The sequence below is a fragment of the Monodelphis domestica genome, chromosome 8 (assembly GCF_027887165.1).
Source record: "Monodelphis domestica isolate mMonDom1 chromosome 8, mMonDom1.pri, whole genome shotgun sequence".
Classification (NCBI taxonomy): Eukaryota; Metazoa; Chordata; class Mammalia; order Didelphimorphia; family Didelphidae; genus Monodelphis; species Monodelphis domestica.
This window is the reverse complement of record NC_077234.1, coordinates 214207469-214230260: the sequence shown is the minus strand read 5'-3', so window position 1 is coordinate 214230260 and position 22792 is coordinate 214207469. Positions and strand designations below refer to the sequence as shown.

The window sequence follows — 22792 nt, the reverse complement described above, 5'->3', positions numbered from 1 at the left end:
ATTATTTGTTTGATTGATTCATTAACTTAGTTTCCCTGATGACAGAGAGATTTCCAGAGCCAAAGATATCAGGGCATTTGAATTTGGATGCTAACTCTTTTGAGTGGGCACTTCTACTACCTTATGATATCTTTAAAAAAAAACCAACAAAAAAAAAAAAACCTTTTCCTTCTACTTTCTCAAAAGAAATTTTCCGGTCAAAAACAGAGAAAGAAAACTATAGACCAATCTCCCTAATGAATATAGATGCAAAAATTTTAAATAGGATACTAGCAAAAAGACTCCAGCAAGTGATCAGAAGGATCATTCACCATGATCAAGTAGGATTCATACCAGGGATGCAGGGCTGGTTCAACATTAGGAAAACCATCCACATAATTGACCACATCAACAAGCAAACTAGCAAGAACCACATGATTATCTCAATAGATGCAGAAAAAGCCTTTGATAAAATACAACACCCATTCCTATTAAAAACACTAGAAAGCATAGGAATAGAAGGGTCATTCCTAAAAATAATAAACAGTATGTATCTAAAACCAACAGCTAATATCATCTGCAATGGGGATAAACTAGATGCATTCCCAATAAGATCAGGAGTGAAACAAGGATGCCCATTATCACCTCTACTATTTGACATTGTACTAGAAACACTAGCAGTAGCAATTAGAGAAGATAAAGAAATTGAAGGCATCAGAATAGGCAAGGAGGAGACCAAGTTATCACTCTTCGCGGATGACATGATGGTCTACTTAAAGAATCCTAGAGATTCAACCAAAAAGCTAATTGAAATAATCAACAACTTTAGCAAAGTTGCAGGATACAAAATAAACCCACATAAATCATCAGCTTTTCTATATATCTCCAACACAGCTCAGCAGCAAGAACTAGAAAGAGAAATCCCATTCAAAATCACCTTAGACAAAATAAAATACCTAGGAATCTATCTCCCAAGACAAACACAGGAACTATATGAACACAACTACAAAACACTCGCCACACAACTAAAACTAGACTTGAACAATTGGAAAAACATTAACTGCTCATGGATAGGACGAGCCAATATAATAAAAATGACCATCCTACCCAAACTTATTTATCTATTTAGTGCCATACCCATTGAACTACCAAAATACTTCTTCACTGATTTAGAAAAAACCATAACAAAGTTCATTTGGAAGAACAAAAGATCAAGGATATCCAGGGAAATAATGAAAAAAAACACATATGATGGGGGCCTTGCAGTCCCAGACCTCAAACTATATTACAAAGCAGCAGTCATCAAAACAATTTGGTACTGGCTAAGAAACAGAAAGGAAGATCAGTGGAATAGACTGGGGGAAAACGACCTCAGCAAGACAGTATATGATAAACCCAAAGATCCCAGCTTTTGGGACAAAAATCCACTATTCGATAAAAACTGCTGGGAAAATTGGAAGACAGTGTGGGAGAGACTAGGAATAGATCAACACCTCACACCCTACACCAAGATAAATTCAAAATGGGTGAGTGACTTAAACATAAAGAAGGAAACCATAAGTAAATTGGGTAAACACAGAATAGTATACATGTCAGACCTTTGGGAGGGGAAAGGCTTTAAAACCAAGCAAGATATAGAAAGAATCACAAAATGTAAAATAAATAATTTTGACTACATCAAACTAAAAAGCTTTTGTACAAACAAAACCAATATAACTAAAATCAGAAGGGAAACAACAAATTGGGAAAAAATCTTCATAGAAACCTCTGACAAAGGTTTAATTACTCATATTTATAATGAGCTAAATCAATTGTACAAAAAATCAAGCCATTCTCCAATTGATAAATGGGCAAGGGAAATGGATAGGCAGTTCTCAGATAAAGAAATCAAAACTATTAACAAGCACATGAAGAAGTGTTCTACATCTCTTATAATCAGAGAGATGCAAATCAAAACAACTCTGAGGTATCACCTCACACCTAGCAGATTGGCTAACATAACAGCAAAGGAAAGTAATGAATGCTGGAGGGGATGTGGCAAAGTAGGGACATTAATTCATTGCTGGTGGAGTTGTGAACTGATCCAACCATTCTGGAGGGCAATTTGGAACTATGCCCAAAGGGCGACAAAAGAATATCTACCCTTTGACCCAGCCATAGCACTGCTGGGTCTGTACCCCAAAGAGATAATGGACACAAAGACTTGTACAAAAATATTCATAGCTGCGCTCTTTGTGGTGGCCCAAAACTGGAAAACGAGGGGATGCCCATCAATTGGGGAATGGCTGAACAAACTGTGGTATATGTTGGTGATGGAATACTATTGTGCTCAAAGGAATAATAAAGTGGAGAAGTTCCATGGAGACTGGAACAACCTCCAGGAAGTGATGCAGAGCGAGAGGAGCAGAACCAGGAGAACATTGTACACAGAGACTAATACACTGTGGTATCATCGAACGTAATGGACTTCTCCATTAGTGGCGGTGTAATGTCCCTGAACAACTTTCAGGGATCCAGGAGAAAAAAAACACCATTCATAAGCAAAGGATAAACTATGGGAGTGGAAACACCGAGAAAAAGCAACTGCCTGAATACAGAGGTTGAGGGGACATGACAGAGGATAGACTTTAAATGAACACTCTAATGCAAATACTATCAACAAAGCAATGGGTTCAAATCAAGAAAACATCTAATGCCCAGTGGACTTACGCGTCGGCTATGGGGGTTGGGGGGGAGGAAAAGAAAATGATCTATGTCTTTAACGAATAATGCTTGGAAATGATCAAATAAAATATATTTTAAAAAAAACAAAAAAACAAAAAAAAAAGAAATTTTCCATGGAGAAATGTTACTGCCTATGAGTCACTCTGGGTAAGGTCATTGGATCATAAAATCATAGATACTGCCTTAGTTCCTAAGGTAAGCTATCACAGGAGCATAGAGGTTAGAACTGGAAGGGATCTTCCAGTTCCAGATCTGAAGCCAGATCATTTTACAGATGAAGAAACTGAGGCTGAAAACTAAGGCTCAATATCATATAGCTAGGAAGTAGTATGGTTAGGATTCAAATATAGGTCTCCAGAGTCCAAATTCTGTTCACCCTATCCTGTCTAAAATTCCTAATAAATGAGTCAACCAAGTGGAAGAAATGTTTTGGGCTCGAGGATTTGGAAATAATTTCCTTTGGAAGGCCAAAAGTTACCTTTTGTTGACTTCTGGAGGTAGCTAGTGATACAGTAGATACAATGTTGAGCCTGTAGTCACAAAGACCTGAGCTCAAATGCTTCCTTAGACACTTATTAGTTGTGTGACCTTGTGCAAATCCCTTAATTTGTTTGCCTCAGTTTCCTCAACTGTAAAATGGATCTCATGGGTCACTGTGACCCATGTGAGATATTTGTAAAAGCACCTGATACAGTGCTTGACACATAGTAGTGTTACAAGGGAATCACCTTAAAAGACTGATATATATTAATTTAAGGTCGCCAAGGAATCAGCTATGTACTTCCTAAATGAAAAACTCAAGTCAGCCGTCAGCTTTTTTTGGAGTTTAATTACAATAGGAGTAAGAAAGGAATTAGAGATATATAGAGAGAGAGAAAGGGGAGAGAAGGGAATAGGGCTTAAATACCCCTTCTGTTTAGGCTGGGCCAAAAGGCCCAAGCCCTTAGATAGCTGGGGCAAAGAAAAGAGATCAGTCCCTTTCACTCACGTGTCCAAAATGGAGAAACAGTCTCAGAGGCCCCCACCTTCAGCTTCCTTCAGAGCAAGCTTCCTCAGAGCCCAGGAACCACACCGACCAAAAAAAAAAAATCCCCTCCCTGTCTCCAGACCCTCCTATCTTTAAGGACACCATCCAAGTTGCCTCCCCTCAGTCCTCACATCTACCAATCACTCTTCATCAATTTCCCTGTCAATGGAGGCTCTCGCTTAACCCAGGACCGCCCAGAGGTTTCTGGCTTTTGCACATGTCTGTTGAAGGTCATATTTTCAAATGATTAAATCTATACTCCTTTGCTACAGCCCTTTCTAAATCCTGTTAACTTGAGTATGGTAGAGATTGGAATAATTAAATTTTGATCTAGGCTGCAGCCCTTACTCAATCCTATTAGGACTGAATAGGGTGGAGTATCTCCATTGTATCAATTCTAAAATCAATCAAGACTCAAAGAAATTCCTGTTCTATGCTCAAGCATAGGTCAAAGTCCTTTCCATTGTTCAGCAAAGGGTTTCTGTCCTAAAGTAATCTTAAGAAGGGAAGAGAAGGAACCTCCCATGCCAATGGAGTTCCCATTCCAATAGACTATCAGTAAGAAATTTTCCAAGTATGAAATATCCCAATGGTGAAATTTCCAACATTTATAAGTCTAAGGAATTTTGAGGTTTACAATCCCCCCTGATGATCATTGGGAGACTAGTCTCCCCATTGATCATTTAATATAATCATTTTGTAGTTCTAAATTCACTTCTAACTAAAGATATACACAATATTCAATTTCTAAGAGAAATTAGAATAGTGAGAGAGGAAATAGAAAAGAAAAGAAAGCAAAACCAATGTTTGCTAGGCGCATTGACAGAAAGCCAAATTAGGGGCAGTCCCTTTTGGCATAAATGTTACAATAAATGTTCAATCAAAAGTTCAGTCCAATCAATCACATCCAAAGTTCATTCTTGATCTTCTTGATGAAGTGTAGGTTTTTGGCATCTTTCTGCAACAGTTCATTCTCTGGATATAAAAGTTTCAAGCTTCTTTCTTGAAGATCTTTTCTTGAACAAAATCAAAATCTTTGAATTTTTTTTATAAAAGTAAAATCTTAAACAAAAGTCTTGGATTTTTATAAAAATAAAATCTCAAACAAAAAAAATTCAAAAATTCTTAGATTTTAAATTAAAATACAATCCCCCCTGAAGTAAGTATTTAAAAAAAAATATCAAGTTTAGCTCAGAATGCAATGTTCAGTTATGGGGTTGTATGTGTCAATTATCAAAAGAATAGAAAAAATCATCAAAAACATAAGAAAAACTCAAAATAGACCTTGTATAGGTCCAGTTTAAAGTAATTTCTATCCCACAAGTATGTAGGACAGAATGCAGTAATATTTCACTTAGCCATTTGTAGCCAAGACTACAGGAAGTTGTCATAATATAAGAAGGAAAGAATTAGAATTCTATTTTGATGGGGAAATGTCATTCCCTTGTCTGATTTTTCCTCAGGGATATAGGGAGCCAGCATGATAGTCAAGCTTTTTACTTGTTTGAGTACTTCGAAAAGAGTGTAGATACAAGGAAGTCCTACGACTTAAACATAAGTTAATCGTCGCAACCTTGAGTCTCACTTTAATATTTCATGTGTGCTCTATTGGCACTATTCAGGTTTAGTCTGTGCTCCTTGTTTTTATCCCTTTTCCTGGAATCAGACACAAACATTAATCACAGTCCTATAATATTTTATCAATAAATGGCAGGTTCCCATAGTTTAAAGCTTTTAGGCATATATTGATATTATAGCAAGAGTATATATATTAACTTGTATTACTGCAGGGAAAAAAATATTAATATTAATTATGTGTACCTTCAGTACAAAAAATGAGAAAAAAAAATCAAATATTCTGATAAAAAATAAAAGAAAAGAAATAAGAAAAAATAAGGGAAAAAATCAGTAATTCAATATATTCTTGAAAAAAAAACATCCATTTGTCTATGGATTATTATCTCCAATTCATATGATAAGATAGAGTCACAATTCATATGATAGGATAGAGTTAATCAGTCTCAGCAGAAGATGCTTTCTTCACATGTGAGCAGTGAATCCAAGAGTCTCTTTCTCCAATCTTTATAGATGTTGGAGTAGTTAATAATATTTGGAATGGTCCTTCCCATGAAGGTTCAGTTGCTCCAGTTCGCTTGAAATTCTTGATATAAACTTTATCTCCTGGGTTCAGGTCATGCAGAGAAAAGTCTAATGGTCCAGCTTGTACTGCAGCTCCAGATTCATGAAGTTCACGTAGTTTGTGCTGTAACTCCTGTATATAGGAAGCAATAGTAATATCTCCCCCTAATAGCGATGTATAAGCCGGGGAGAAAGGCTTAGCCTGTATAGGCGGATGTCCAAAAAGCATCTCAAATGGTGAAATATGTAAGTCTCCTCTAGGCCTGCTTCTAAGATAAAATAGGGCCAGAGGGAGAATTTCAGGCCATTTTAAATGGGTCTCAGTGCATAATTTGCCAATCATAGTCTTAAGTTCTTTATTCATCTTTCCTACTATTTGGAGAGGAGAAAAAAAACTGAAAAAGGTTAATTAATATCAACAAAATCAATACAATCTAAGAATCATCTTTATTATACTGGGAAGTTCCCTGGGCACCCTCCTGAAGGGCACCTCTCTGAGGATCATTAGCACCTCGAGTAATTTTTGGACGAGCGCCATTTCTCATATATTGTTGAGTATTATCATTAAAATTTTCTTCAATTTGAGCATTGTCATTAATTTCCCAATTCCTATTTCTATAATTCTGGTTTCTAAAGTTCTTATTTCTATATTCATTATAGTTATTTCCATAGTCATTATTATAATTTCTAGAATTCTGGTTTCTATAACCATTATCATAATTTCTATAGTTATTATTTCTAAAACCATTATTAAACTGTGTATTCCTTCCAAACATCTTAAGAAAGGTTCTACATTCCATCATTTTGTGGCCCTTCTTCTCACAGAAGTGGCAAGTAATGGATTGATAATTGGATTTCTGGAGAGGGGCAATTGTCGTTGGTTCATTATCATGCCCACTTTCTAATTTAGTTATCCTATCTATTACACATCTCATTTTTTTCTTCATTTCCTCCATGTCATCATTATTCTCTTTCTCCTTTTCTTCGTTTCCCTTAAAAACATATATAGCTGTTTTTCGCAATTCTTCAAGGTCCATATCTGACCATCTTGGGCATTGTGTTTTAAAATAATTTTTAATTACTTTGCAAGAATTATTTACAAAGATTCTTCTAACTTGTCTTAAACTATTCTCTTTATTTAAGTCCCAATCTAAGTATCTGTCCCCAAACTCGATAATTCTGTCCATAAATCTGGAGGGTGTTTCGTTTTCCTTTTGCTTAATTTTTTCCAGTTCCATCCACTTATCTGTACTGTCCGCACATTCCTTCATGGCCGTGAGGATGGCCTCTCTACAACGGTATAGTTGTAGATAGTCCTCAGGATTATTATAGTCCCATTCGGGATCCTGAGATGGCCAATGTGCTGCATTACGCCCCCGGGTTTTGTTGACATGAGCAATTATTTTATTTTTTTCACGTTCACTTAAAAAAGCCTGTAGTAAGCTCTCAACGTCCTTGTAAGACGGATTATATTGAAAAAATATGTCTCCCATCTTTTTTGTTACTAGAAAAGGATCTTGTTCATATGTGGGGATATTTCGTGTAAATTCATTTATTTCTTGGGGAGTAAACGGTATCCTATGTCTTAAAGTCACCACATCCCCATTTCGTCCTATTTCAGGTACTTCTCTTAGAGGAAACAGGCCTCTAGTTGAATTTTGCACCTGTGGGTCAGTTTGACAAGGACAGGTTTCTCTAGGAGGACAAGATCTCCCTTGCATTGGAATTTGGTTTTCTGTAGGAGAAGGAACATGAGAAGCTGGGATTGCAGGGGAAGGGTTTTGGGGATTAAATTCAGACAAGATTTGCACTGCACGAGAGAAGCAGTCTGTTAACTGGGCTATAGGGAAGGTGTTTTCCATCTCTATTTCAGGGAAGGAAATTTCCTCATTCAAAGGTTCAGAAACAGGTCTGTTTCTGGTAGAGTGGGTGTTTGCCCATTGATCCTGTAAGAAACATTTTAGATCTTCTAATTGGGCTTGCATTTTTTCCTCAATTTTTCCTATTTTATCTTCCATATCTCCCATTTTATCCTCAATATTTCCTATTTTATTCTCAATATTTCCTATTTTATCCTCAAGTTTTTCTATTTTATTCTCAATATTTCCTATTTTATCCTCAATTTTTTCTATTGTATCCTCAATTTTTTCTATTGTATCCTCAATTTTTTCTATTGTATCCTCAATATTTTCTATTTTATCCTCATTTTTTTCTATTTTATCCTCAACATTTTCTATTTTATCCTCAATATTTTCTATTTTATCCTCATTTTGTTTTATTTTATCCTCATTTTGTTTTATTTTATCCTCATTTTGTTTTATTTTATCCTCATTTTGTTTTATTTTATCCTCAATATTTTTTATTTTTTCATCTCTAAATATAGTATTGAGGAGTACAAAAATGACAGTACCTATTAATATAAAAATTTGGAGGTATCCTTCATTCCTCAATGCCCCTACTTCTTCAGCTGCCATATAATTGTCAAAGAATGTAGTACTCATTTTTATATGTATATTTTGTAATTTCACAAAATACGTGGGGAGCAGGGCAAAGCAACAAACTTTCCACAGGGTTTTTTTTTTTTTTTAATCCAGGAAGTTGTTCCTTAAGGGAAAGGATATTTAGAAACAGTTCTTCCAGCCAGGACTTTAGAGTCCTGTTGCTGAGATTTAAAAACAGCTGTTTTCTGTCTATCAGAGTCACACAGCTGGGAAGTATCTGAGGTCCGATTTGAACCCAGGACCTTCTGCCTCTAGGGCTGGCTCTCAATCCGCTGAGCTACCCAGCTGTCCCTTAAGATTAAAGGGAAGAAAAAGAAAAAACTGCTGATTCCAATTTAACTTAAGGAGAAAAGAGAAAAAGTTTTTTATACTCACGTGTTCTAGCAGCTGTGTCTTTAAGCCAAGTTTTTTTTTTTTTAAAAAAAAGGACTAAGTGGTGAAACAGTATAGTAAAAAGGCAAGGGAAAAGTTTTATTGAGAGGATTCTTTAGACTCCCGTGTGGTCAGCCACAATGTTACAAGGGAATCACCTTAAAAGACTGATATATATTAATTTAAGGTCGCCAAGGAATCAGCTATGTACTTCCTAAATGAAAAACTCAAGTCAGCCGTCAGCTTTTTTTGGAGTTTAATTACAATAGGAGTAAGAAAGGAATTAGAGATATATAGAGAGAGAGAAAGGGGAGAGAAGGGAATAGGGCTTAAATACCCCTTCTGTTTAGGCTGGGCCAAAAGGCCCAAGCCCTTAGATAGCTGGGGCAAAGAAAAGAGATCAGTCCCTTTCACTCACGTGTCCAAAATGGAGAAACAGTCTCAGAGGCCCCCACCTTCAGCTTCCTTCAGAGCAAGCTTCCTCAGAGCCCAGGAACCACACCGACCAAAAAAAAAAATCCCCTCCCTGTCTCCAGACCCTCCTATCTTTAAGGACACCATCCAAGTTGCCTCCCCTCAGTCCTCACATCTACCAATCACTCTTCATCAATTTCCCTGTCAATGGAGGCTCTAGCTTAACCCAGGACCGCCCAGAGGTTTCTGGCTTTTGCACATGTCTGTTGAAGGTCATATTTTCAAATGATTAAATCTATACTCCTTTGCTACAGCCCTTTCTAAATCCTGTTAACTTGAGTATGGTAGAGATTGGAATAATTAAATTTTGATCTAGGCTGCAGCCCTTACTCAATCCTATTAGGACTGAATAGGGTGGAGTATCTCCATTGTATCAATTCTAAAATCAATCAAGACTCAAAGAAATTCCTGTTCTATGCTCAAGCATAGGTCAAAGCCCTTTCCATTGTTCAGCAAAGGGTTTCTGTCCTAAAGTAATCTTAAGAAGGGAAGAGAAGGAACCTCCCATGCCAATGGAGTTCCCATTCCAATAGACTATCAGTAAGAAATTTTCCAAGTATGAAATATCCCAATGGTGAAATTTCCAACATTTATAAGTCTAAGGAATTTTGAGGTTTACAGTAGGAATTACACAAATACTTATTTTCTTCCTACATTTCCATAGAATCATTATAATCTTCATGTATAATTTTTATTCATCCTTCCTGAAAGGCCTTGGTTCTCAAGACTCCCCTGAAGCAAGTCTTAATTCTTTAACTAATACTTACCACCAAGATCATAAATGAGAGTGAAAGTTGAAAGGTCAAACGCAGTAATCACATCTCTGCCATTAATACTCCAAATCTCATGTAAGCCATGCATGAATTTTGTCAGTTCTTCTTCCGACCTATTAGTTGAAATAATATTTATGTCAATGTTAAATCTAAAGGCAATATGGAGTAGTGGATTGAAAGCCAACCTTGGAGTCAATAAGGCCTGGAATCTCACCTCTAATAATACTGGCCTTGTTATTCTAGGGAAGTCACTTAATCTTTCAGTGCCCCCAAATAATTATCAAAGACTATCAACAAAGAGGATGTTCTTTTTCAGGAGTGTCATATACTGAACTGATGAAATCACACAAGATGAAAAAGGAAAAGCTATCTTAACTACCCTATAAATTACTGTGAAAAGTAATTAAAGGCAATCCCTAACTAATATACTTTTTAAAAATGGAATCTCTGAATCCATTGTAATGGATTGGATTTCGCCTAGGTTAGGGAATAAACCTTAATCATTTTTTTTCTAAAAATCCATTTGTTAGTCTTATTAGATTTTATGATATAATCGACCTTCCATAACTTTCTCCTGATGAGTTTTATATAATGAAACATATTTATTACCATTGAAAAAGATTTATTTCCATTTCATCAAATGACTAAATACTTTTATAGAAGTTTAATATCAAAGTATTAATCAAACACTAATGGTAGATCTTCATGTCAAAACAAAGGGAATAATATTAGGGATTATTTAGCTCCAAATAAGTTACCTAGCTGTCTCAGTTGTTTACTTAGGTCTTAGACAATGTGTCTGTAAACTGAAAATGAAGCAATTAGGGGTTTAATTAGTGTACATATTCATGACTTAGGACACAAATATGATTTGATATTATATGAATTATAAGGTTGGCTATCTATGTTGCTGAAATTGTTTGGATGATCACACAAGTCTCAGCTTCACTTTGTGTTCTTGTACTTCTTTATTCACCCTTATAGTAATTATAAATAAGAAGAACAGAACATTAAAGTGGTTAATTTTACCTGTAGATAGCTTCAAAGAGATCATTTGATGGAATACCAAATGTCCTCATATATTGATTTTTTCCTTCCCTGAGGGAGAAAAATCTATTATTACTTATGTGTACTTACTAAGCATCAGCATATTACTAGATGTTCCAAGGTCCTAAGTACATATAAACCCTTTCTTAATGAGCTCATAAATACACATGCTCAACTGTCTGCTCCCTGAACAAGCACTGTTCTTCCATTTGACCCAAGGAACATACTCATTAAGAGACCACTAAAAAAAATAAAAGAGTTTTAAAAATATTCTTAAGAACAATCTAAAGAAAACATATGATGAATGGAAAGTCATGGGAGATATCTCTATTATTGTCATGAACATCTTTGGCAGGTACACTTCTGGTTTAACCCATTACCTGATATTTATGAAAAGAGAGCTGCTGATCTCAATTACCATACCTTTTAAGGATACTTGAATAATTGTGATGTTTGGATGAAAGATTTATTATTGAAAGATAGCCTTTCAGATACCATTTGCCCTACCAAAGCATTTCTTATAACTCAAATCAATCATACAATAAGCACAGAGGGTAAAAATGACAATCCTACCCAAACTTATTTACTTATTTAGTGCCATACCAATTGGACTACCAAGAAACTTTTTTAGGGAATTAGAAAAAAACCATAACAAAGTTCATTTGGAAGAACAAAAGGTCAAGGATATCCATGGAAATAATGGGGGAGAATGTGAAGGAAGGTAGTGTAGCAGTACCAGATCTCAAACAATACTATAAAGCAGTGATCATCAAAACAATATGGTACTGGTTAAGAGTCAGAAAGGAGGATCAGTGGAATAGACTTAGGGTAAATAACCTCAGCAAGACAGTCTATGATAAACCCAAAGATCCCAGCTTTTGGGACAAAAACTGCTGGGAAAATTGGAAGACAGTGTGGGAAAGATTGGGTTTGGATCAGCATCTCACCATACACCAAGATAAACTCAGAATGGGTGAATGACTTGAATATAAAGAAGGAAACTATAAGTAAATTAGATGAACACAGAATAGTATACTTGTCAGATCTTTGGGAAAGGAGAGATTTTAAAACCAAGCAAGAGTTAGAAAACATTACAAAATGTAAAATAAATAATTTTGATTATATTAAATTTAAAAAGTTTTGTACAAACAGAACCAGTGCAACAAAGCATTGGGAAAATGCTTTGGAAAAATTGGGAACCAACAAATTAGGGGGGAAATCTTCATAACAAAAACCTCTGATAAAGGTCTAATTATTCAAATTTATAAAGAGCTAAATCAATTGTACAAATAAAATCAAGCCATTCCCTAATTGATAAATGGGCAAGGGACATGAACAGCCAATATTCAGATAAATCAAAACTATTATTAAGCACATGAAAAAATGTTCTAAATCTCTTATAATCAGAGAAATGCAAATCAAAACAACTCTGAGATACCATTTCACACCTAGTAGATTAGCTAACATGACAGCAATGGAAAATAATGAATGCTGGAGGGGATGTGGCAAAGTCAGGACATTAATGCATTGCTGGTGGAGTTGTGAATCAATCCAATCATTCTGGAGGGCAATTTGGAACTATGCCCAAAGGGTGCTAAAAAACTGTCTGCCCTTTGATCCAGTCATGGCACTACTGGGTTTGTACCACAAAGAGATAATAAGAAAAAAGACTTGTACAAGAATATTCATAGCTACGCTTTGTGGAGGCAAAAAATTGGAAAATGAGGGGCTGCCTTTCAATTGGGGAATGACTGAACAAATTGTGGTATATGTTGGTGATAGAATACTATTGTGTCCAAAGGAATGATGAACTGGAGGAATTCCATGTGAACTGATACAACCTCCAGGAATTGATACAGTGAAAGGAGCGGAACCAGGAGAACATTGTACACAGAGACTGATGCACTGTGGTACAATCAGTTGTAATGGACTTCGCTATTAGTGCAGTGATCTTGAACAATTCAGAGGGATTTATGAGAAAGAACACTCTCCACATTCATAGGAAAAACTATAGTAGTGGTAGTCTCTCAGTGATCGAGAATGACTATTGTCTTTGTGCAGTTTCATCTATGGTGTACTCTCATGTGGCTTTGGAGTCCAAAGACTGAGGCGCACAGTTTGTGGCACATGGGGCATGGGACGCCAGTTGTTATGGGAGGTGCGGTTGTGGCCTGGTGTCGGCGTTCATGCGCAGCAACAAGACGTCGGCGTCGCTCATCTTCAAAGGTGGTGGTGGCATGGTGAATGTGGGTTCACCAACTGCTTCTGTCAGAGGCAGAGAGTTCTAGTTGCTTTGGTGTCATGCCAGCCCACTTCAAGTTGGACTTTAGCTGATCCTTGAATCTTTTCTTTGGTCGGCCTTGTTTCCTGAGTCCAGCTGACAGTTCACCATAGAATACCTGTCTTGGTATTCGCTGTGGGTCCATGTGGAGGACGTGTCCAGACCATCGTAGCTGGGTTTTGAGGACCATGACTTCGATGCTGGTGGAGTTGGCTCTGTCGAGGACTTCCTGATTGGTGATTCGGTCCTGCCATCGGATCCTCATGATTGACCAGAGAGAGCATTGGTGGAATTGCTCCAGCTGTTTCATGTGCTTCCGGTACAGTGTCCATGTCTCGCAGCCGTACAGGAGCGAGCTGAGGACCACTGAGTTATACACTTTGAGCTTCGTCGCAGTGCTTACACTGCTGTGTTGGAGGACTTTGCAGCGCAGCCGCCCGAGTACCTGGCTGGCCTTTTGGATCATTAATCTCGTGGTCTAGGGACCTGTCGTTGGCGATGGTGCTGCCCAGGTACTTGAAAGTGTTGACGTTAGAAAGCTGTGTGCCATCGATTGTAATGCACGGCTGGTTAGTTGGCCTCCCTGGTGCAGGTTGGAACAGTACCTCTGTTTTGCTGAGGCTGATAGTCAGGCCAAACAGTTTTGTCGTGGTAGAGAACCTGTCCACAATGGTTTGAAGGTGATTTTCTTGGTGGGCCATGAGAGCACAGTCATCTGCAAAGAGAGCTTCCAGGATGAGTCTCTCTATTGTCTTTGTTTTTGCAGTCAGGCGGCAAAGGTCAAATAGTGAGCCATCCAGTCGGTATTTGATGTAGACGCCCAGGTCTAGATCCATCACAGCATGTCGAAATACTTGGATGAAAAATAGGTTGAATAGTACCAGAGCGAGGACACAGCCTTGTTTCACGCCATTGGAGATGCTGAAGCGATCAGAAGTTTCTCCACCAGATAGGACTTCCCCTGTCATGTCGACATGAAAGAGCTGGATCAGTTTGACGAATTTTGCTGGGCAACCGAGCTTGCTGAGGATCACCCACAATGCATCCCTGTTCACTGTGTCAAACGCCTTTGTCAGGTCTATGAAGACAATGTAGAGACTCAGGTTCTGCTCAAGGCATTTTTCCTGCATTTGCCTCACCGTGAAGACCATGTCGATGGTGCTGCGATCTGGTCGGAAGCCACATTGTGATTCAGGCAGGTTCTGCTCTGAAACAGATGACAGGAGTCTGTTGAGTATAACACGGGCGAGGATCTTTCCAGCAGTGGAGAGTAGTGAGATGCCTCTGTAGTTGTCACAGGCTGCTTGTGCGCCTTTGTTCTTGTATAGGGCTACGATGGAGGCATCTCTGAGTTCTGGGGGCATGTCTTCCTCTTCCCATATGCTAGTCAGCACTATGTGGAATGCCTGGAGCGCCTTTCCATAGGCCTTGTACACCTCGGTTGGGATCCCGTCTTTACCGGGTGCCTTGCCTGCACTCATTTGTTTAATGGCTTTTTGGACTTCCTCTATTGAAGGAGGGATGTCAAGTTGTTCAATGGTGCGGTTTTGGGGGATCTGGTCAAGGGCACTTTGGTCAACTGAAGAGGGTCGGTTGAGAAGCTGACTGAAGTGCTCTTTCCACCTGTTGCTGATGCCTTTTTTATCTTTTATGAGAGTGTCACCGTCAGAGGATAGCAAGGGAATGGTGGTGGGTTTTAATGGCCCATAGACAGTCTTGAGGGCACTGAAAAATTGTTTGTAGTTTTTCGTATCAGCAATGCGCTGGATTTCTTCTGCCTTTTTTTCCCACCATCAGTCTTGCATCTTCCTGATCTCACGCTGCGCCGTGGCTTGGAGAGACTTGAATCTGTCCTTTTTAGGAGCAGAGTTTGGGTTATTTTGCCACTCCATAAAGGCTTTGTTCTTCTTGCTTCTTGCAGTGTTGTTCTCTTCGAACCACTCCTGGTGGTTGTGTTGTTTTGGGCCTAGAACTGCCTTTGATGTTTCCTTCACTGCATCTCTGAACTGGTTCCATTTCTCAGTTGAGCTTCCAGTGAGTGGTCCCTAGGCAGACAGCTTGTCGTCCAGGCAGGACTGGAATGTTTGCAAATAAGATGAATCTCTAAGACGACTCATGTTGTAAAATGCGCGAACTGTCTGGGCACGTTTTGGATGGCGAGGCGCAATGCGCATTTGAAGAGTCGCTCTAACCAATCGGTGGTCTGTCTAGCATTCAGCTCCTCTCATGGCTCTGGTGATCTTTATATCCTGGATGTCTCGCTGGCATACAATGATGTAGTCAATGAGATACCTGCAGCGTTGGGGGAGTGGCGACGCAACAGGTGGAGGTGACCACTGGCAGTTGTAGTCACGATCCTGCACATAGGCGGCCCATGGACCAGTGATCGCTCAGCCCTGTAGGGCAGCAGGGATATTTGGCAGCATACTGGGCGACTGAGCAGCCCTCCCTCGGACAGCACTGCTCACCCTAATCAAGGGAGGGGACTAGAAAAGGTGTCCCAAACATTGCCTGCCCTACAAACACCCGGTCAGCACACCGCAGCTGGTGGGTCATCCCTTTAAGCGGTCGAAATCAAATTAAAAATACAAAGAAACTCCTACTAGGAGCATGGAACATCAGAACATTACTTGATAGAGAGAATACCCCAAGACCTGAGAGAAGAACAGCTCTAATCGGTAAAGAACTGGCGCGATATAACATCGACATCGCAGCCCTAAGCGAAACACTCTTACCAGAAGAGGGATCACTCAACGAACCCACCACTGGATACACCTTCTTCTGGAAAGGTAGAATCCATGAAGGCAGAATCCATGGTGTTGGCCTGGCCATCAAGACCAGTTTGCTCAAACAGCTGCCAGACTTGCCTGTGGGCATCAGCGAGAGGCTCATGAAGATCCGTTTGCCTCTCAGCAAAGAATGGTATGCCACAATCATCAGCGCATATGCCCCAACACTGACCAGCACAGAGGAGACCATCGAGCAGTTCTACTCTGACCTGAGTGCCGTCCTGCACTCAGTGCCCACAAATGACAAGCTGATACTACTGGGAGACTTCAACGCCCGTGTTGGCCAGGACCATGAAAGATGGAAAGGAGTGCTCGGCAAACACAGCGTGGGCAAAATGAACAACAGCCTACTGCTACTCAGCACATGCTCAGAGTTCGAACTCACCATCATGAACACTGTGTTCAGAATGGCGAACAAAGTAGGAAAAACTATTAGAGTAGAAACACAGAAGAAAAAATAACTGTTTGATCACAGGGGTTGGTGGGGATATGATTGGGGATTTAGACTCTAAATGATCATCCTAGTACAAACATCAATAATATGGAAATAGGTTTTGATCAAGGACACATGTAAGACCCAGTGGAATTGCACGTCGGCTATGGGAGAGGTTGGGGGGAGGGTTAGGGAAAGAACACAATTTTTGTAATCATGGAAAAATATTCTGAATTGACTAATTAAATAATTTTTTTTTAAATAAGCACAAAGGGTTGTTGTATTCTCTACAACTTCCCAAAATTACCTGATAATAAAGATGTAGTGTGTTATGTAATATTGAAGGCAATATGTCCCTTCCTAAGACCCTCAAATAGAGCTTTCTTCAATAAATGCAAAAATTATTTTCTTAGGAGGCAGCTGGGTGGCTCAGTGGATTGAGAGCTGGGTCCAGAGATGGGAGGTCCTGGGTTCAAATCTAGATTCAGACATTTCATTGCTGTGTGGCCCTGGGCAAACCACTTAAGCCCCATTGCCTACCTCGTACCACTCTTCTGCCTTGGAACCAATACACAGTATTGATTTCAAGACGGAAGGTAAGGGTTTCAAAAAAAAAATCAATACACAGTATTGATTCTAAGATGCAAGGTAAGGGTTAAAAAAAAAGAAAGGAAATTGTTTTCTTAAAAATTATATGTAAGGACAGCTAGGTGGCTCAGTAGCTAGAGTTCTAAGTCTGGAGATAAGAGATCTTAGGTTCAAATCTGGCCTCAGACACTTCTTAGCTATGTGACCCTGGGCAAGTCACTTAACTTCCACTGCCCAGCCCTTACTGCTCCTCTGTCTTGGAACCAATAAACAGTATTGGTTCCAAGACAGAAGGTAAGGGGTTTTTACTAAGTCAATGGTATGAGGCAATTAGCTAACTCAGTGGATACAGAGCCAGGTTCAGGGACAAGAGGTCCAGGGTACAAATCTGGCCTTATTCCTACCTGTGTGATCCTGGGTAAGTCACTTAGCCCCCACTTCCTAGCTCTGATCACTCTCTACCTTGTAAGGCAGACGGTAAGTGTTTTTTTTTTTTTTAAAGTGAAAGGTATCTTTGTTTCTGATTCTGTGTAATTGGAAATTATATTATTGGGGTCTCAGGCGTTCTAGTTTTGAGTACTAATAGCATTTCCTTCCCATACCCAGAATGCCCCTGGCACCCTGACAGGATATGAACTGTAGTTAAATCATGGTGACTCAGGTAGGTCTCATTCTGGGAAAAACTCCAAGATGTACTAGTATCCAGGTGGTTGGAGTGAGTGAGCCATCCCAGAGAAAGTCAAAGTGAGTGGGGATGCCAAATTGGATACTATATTGGAAAGCTATATTGCTTGCATCTGTGAGTTAGTACCCAATGCCACACCTGTGCTATAATAGTGCATCCCACCCAAAAAAATAAAAGTAAGAAGTGGACATCATTAATGGATATGAAGTTCAAAAGGGAAACCCAGGCAAGAGAAACAGCTTTGAATCCATGCTGGATTTATTATATACTTAAAAAGCAAACTGTAGGAAATGGAGATTCATAGTTTCAGACTATGCTCTTTTGCTCTTTTTTATGTTAAAATATTTCTGATTGTAAGACCTTGTTAAGTTCAAAATCATGAAAATAATTTAAACATGTAATCAAAGTTTTATGATGTTATTTTTTGTTCTCCATGTTCTTCACCAACCAATTTTTTATTTGTTTGTTTTTGTTTTGTTTTTTGGAAGAAGGTATTCACCATACATAAGTATGAGAGGTTACTAAGCAGTTTACGAGTCTTTGGACTTCCTCATTCCTTACACTTGATTCAATACTCTTGTTTTCCAAAATATTTCTTGTCATCTTCTCCTATTCCTATCTTTGCTTTGAAGCAGTGAGTATCAAAGTATATGTTGATTTAATGTGGTAGGTTCTATAAAGTTCTTCATGGAATTTCTTTACCTCCTCATCCTCTGCAAAAGATATTAGTTCATGAACTATAATTTTCATGGTGAGCTTTTCACAAATAGCTATTGTATATTTGCAATAAAGAATTAACAAATATCCATGAAATGATTTTCTTATCTTTGGTCACACCAATAATGCAATTCAATTAATTTTTGTATTTGCCTCTAAAATGAGAAGCTGAAATTCATCCTTCCAACCAGCTTCAATTTCTTTCTTTTTTTTATTTCTAGTGAGAATGTCAAGAATTATTATGATCTAGGCCTTCCTACTTCCTTAAATCCCCTTCCTTATATTCCCTCAGTCATGGGACAAAAATCACATGTGGAACACCAACTACTAAAGTTTGGAGTCAATCTAAAAACTTTTCCTTACTTTTGAAGTGGTCCCTGACCCTTTTCTCCACCTCTTTTCTATTATCACTGCAGAAACCTAAGAATGGGAAACAATTTATATTTACATTTATTTCAAGAATTGCGAGTAAGAGCGTGCGTGCCATTGCACGTGCTCACTATCAGGGGTTACGCTGAACTGAGGGGTGGTCATGGCGGCACAGTGCTCGGGTTTGGTGCGACGGACTCTCCCAGCCATAGCCCTCTCCCTCCGAACCTCTTCTAGACGGCTCTGTACAGCAACAAAACAGAAAAATAATGGCCAGAACTTAGAAGAGGATTCTAGTCAAAATGAACAGAAGATAGACAGTACCTCTACAGAGAAGACATTAATTGAAGAAAAGGTCAAATTAGAAGAACAGCTGAAAGAAACTTTGGAGAAATATAAGCGAGCCTTAGCAGATACAGAGAACTTGAGGCAATGGAGCCAAAAATTGGTAGAAGAGGCAAAATTATATGGTATTCAAGGTTTCTGTAAGGATTTACTAGAAGTTGCTGACATTTTGGAAAAGGCTACAGAAAGTGTCCCAAAAGATGAAATAAAGGAAGAAAATCCTCATTTGAAGAACCTATATGAGGGTCTTGTTATGACTGAAGTCCAGATTCAAAAAGTGTTCAAAAAACATGGTTTGCTCAAATTAAATCCTCTTGGTGACAAATTTGATCCCTATGAACATGAAGCTTTGTTCCATACTCCAATAGAGGGGAAGGAGCCTGGCACTGTTGCACTAGTAAACAAAGTTGGGTATAAGCTACACGGGCGAACCTTGAGACCTGCTTTGGTGGGTGTTGTTAAAGAACCGTAACAACCTAACTCATTTCTTCCCCTCCACTCAAATGCCATTCAGCTATTAAACGGATACTTTCTCCTTCACTTGTCACATTTCCCCCACCCTTCGTGGAAGACTTAAAGTAACCAGTGGCTCAACAGAAAAATTCAGCCAGTCTCAAAGTTGCATTATTTAATGAACTGAATAATTTGGAAGGTCTGCAAATTGATTTTAGTATTGGATACTTAAAGAACAGAGCCTCTGAGGCACTATTGTACATGTATAGTATCTTGAATAATGTTTTATCTCTTAAAAACCCTGGCTACTTAAAAGCTGTGTTCAAAGAATAAAATGTCTCCAGGAATTCTACAATGTGATTGTCCAGAAAGATTTATGGGTTTGGTTTTTTTTGTTTTTGTTTTTTACTGTTTCTCCTCCTGGAGTTTTTTCTTTTCTACTATGAAAAAAGTTATGAGAAAAGCTCTTTGAAATTTACAAAAAGTTTTCCTTGGGATACATTGGTATGTATACAGTGCTGTTTATTCTGAACCATTATGTGAACTTCAAAAAAGGAATTATTTAAACAGTATCCAGGTACTATATATAATCCAGTGACCACTACTATTTTCCCCAAGATTTGGATTTTATTTCAGTTTAGTAGTCCTTTTCATTTTTACTGCTATCATTTTCTGTTAAGTAATTTGATTTGGCCCTCAAAATCTGGGGAAATGGTTGCAGCTTTTTGGAGTGTTATTTTTTAAAGCAGTATGTTGAAATCAGTGTCTGAAATAGTCTCAACAAATGTATTTAATTTTACATTCCTTAGTAAGCTCTGCTTTCCCAGAGTTGAACCAAGTGCTGGATGTGCTTTTTAAAACATTGTTTGGATTTATTATTTAAAAGAATTAAAGCCCTAACTTGTGCTAAAAAAAAAAAAGAATTGCAATAACCATAGAATCCATCGCCAAAGGGTCAGCCTACTGTAGTTCTCTATATTTAGCTAAGCTGGTCCTCAGAAAATGCTCCATCTGTTAGAATTGTAGTTGAAGTTTTCCAGCATAATAAAATCCCAGATATTGTGCTTTGCTGACATAATTTGTCATAATTTGAACCCATGGCTTACCTCCATACCATGATGAGACAAGATTTCCTTACAAACTCATCAAATTAAAAAAGAACTATGATAGAATCAGAATTAGGGTAACTAGAGTTTATAAAGAACTTTAGAATGCTTTACACATGTTATATCATTTGATCCTCACAATAACCTTATTATCTCCATTTTATAGATAAGAAAGTTGAGGGTAAGGAGTTAAGTGATTTGCTCAGGATCACACAGAAAGTAAGTGTCTTACTAGTAAGACACTTGTAAGCAAGGTGGAATTTGAACTCAGATTTTTCTGACTCCTAAGTCTTACACTCTATCCATTACATGATCTAGCCGCATATACAAAATAATTAAGAAGCCCATACGCAATATTTTAGGATTCTTCCCACCCCACCCCATTTTACTCAGGGAGGAGTAATATCTTTGGTATGGAGGGCTTGTCGTGCCCTCCTAGGGCAGCTCTCCAGCCTCTGACCCCCACCTAACACCCAGCTCTCACTTGTGGCTCCTAGTAGCTGCTAGCACGCGGCAGCGGCCACACCCTAGGCAACGGCTTTGACAAGCCGGCTAAACCTTGTGAGGGTAGCCATCGGGTTGTCGTGGACCCCTGGTGAACTAGGGCTTTGCTCACCCAGCATGTGAAGACTGTTTTGGCGGAACAGGCAAAAGAAACCAACAAGAAGGTTCAACGGCTGAGATGGCGATGCAGCAAGGCACTGTGGAATGCTTAGGGTGTGTTGGAGCACAAAAGACAACACAGCCATCCAATGAAGCTGAGGAAGTCTCCAGGTGTAACGACTTTTCGTGCCAATGGACCCAGGCTTCCAACACCGAGAGAGTGGGACTGTCTCTGTGCATCGACTTTTCCACTTAAATCTTCACCCAAAAGTGTCTTTGTGCACAAAAACGTACAAAGACAATCGTCATCCTTGGTTACCGAGAGACTACTACTACTGCATCATCACTCACTTCCACTAGCATAGCTTTCTAGTTATTGACAGGTAATGCCAATGTTTCTATATTTAATTTGTGTCCTATTTCTTCTAGTTTTGGTTTAATGAATGCCATCAAAGTGCCACTATAGGAAAAAGTAAACTATTGTTTTTAATCAACTTAAGTTAATTTAATAGGTTATTTTTTGAAAACTGTAATATATAATTATTATATATTTATTATATGCCATTATATAATATATTACTTATTACTTTTCAATGAATTGATAATATAATAATATATTATATACAAAATTATTTTGTATATTTATTTATTAAATTTATCTATTTATACAAAAATATTTTTGGCAGCTCTTTTTTGTAGTGACAAAAATTGGAAACTGAGAGGGTGGATGGAATGGAGGAATGGCTGAATAAGTTGTGGTATATGATTATAATGGGAAACTATTGCACTATAAGAAATAGTAAACAGGATGATTTCAGAAAAATTTGGAAAGTCATATGAAGGAATGCATAGCAAAGTGAGCAGAACCAGGCGAACAGTGTATACACAACAGCAGAACTATTGTATGATGATCAACTGTGAAGGACTAAAGAATTATCAGTAAAACAAGGTTCCAAGATAATTCCAAGGAATTCATGATAAAAAAAAAACTATCCACAGGCTAAGAAGGAACTGTTGGAATCTGAGTGCAGATCAAAGCATGCTAGTCTTCACTTTATTTCTTTCATCAGTCTTTTATTTTATATGCGACATGTATCTTCAGTCACGACAAGGGAAATATGAAAATATGTATTATAAGAAAGCACTGATTTAACCTATATCAGACTATTTACCACTTCAGGAAGGCAGGAATGAAAGGAGAGCATCTGAATCACAAAACATTTGTCAAAAATTGTTTCTACATGTAACTGAAAAAAATAAAAATCAAATTCAAATTAAAAGGTTTAATAGGTTATTTCTGAAAGAAGCCTAGCAATTTTTTTCTCTTTCCAAGTATTTTCAAATCAGCCTGAATAAAACATTGGAGAATAAGTTATACAAGCTACTT

At 38.2% G+C, this 22792-nt stretch overlaps 2 protein-coding genes across 2 annotated transcripts in view; one reads left to right on the top strand and one right to left on the bottom strand.

Moving 5' to 3' along the window:
* Positions 1–22792, bottom strand: part of ASMT (acetylserotonin O-methyltransferase) — a 51035-nt gene that overhangs the window by 17019 nt on the left and 11224 nt on the right. The window contains exons 4-5 of the mRNA XM_056808290.1: positions 11019–11087; positions 9984–10102 (exon numbers count right to left, since the gene is read on the bottom strand). Of these exons, the coding sequence (XP_056664268.1) occupies positions 9984–10102; positions 11019–11087 (188 nt within the window). The remainder of the gene's footprint in view (positions 1–9983; positions 10103–11018; positions 11088–22792) is intronic.
* Positions 19018–20616, top strand: LOC100619435 (grpE protein homolog 1, mitochondrial-like). Its single transcript, XM_056808291.1, has one exon. The coding sequence runs from the start codon at positions 19062–19064 to the stop codon at positions 19713–19715; it is 654 nt and encodes a 217-aa protein (XP_056664269.1). The 5' UTR covers positions 19018–19061; the 3' UTR covers positions 19716–20616.

Coding starts and splice junctions, on each gene's coding strand:
- LOC100619435 (XM_056808291.1), top strand. CDS start 19,062: ATGGCGGCACAGTGCTCGGGTTTGGTGCGACGGACTCTCCCAGCCATA.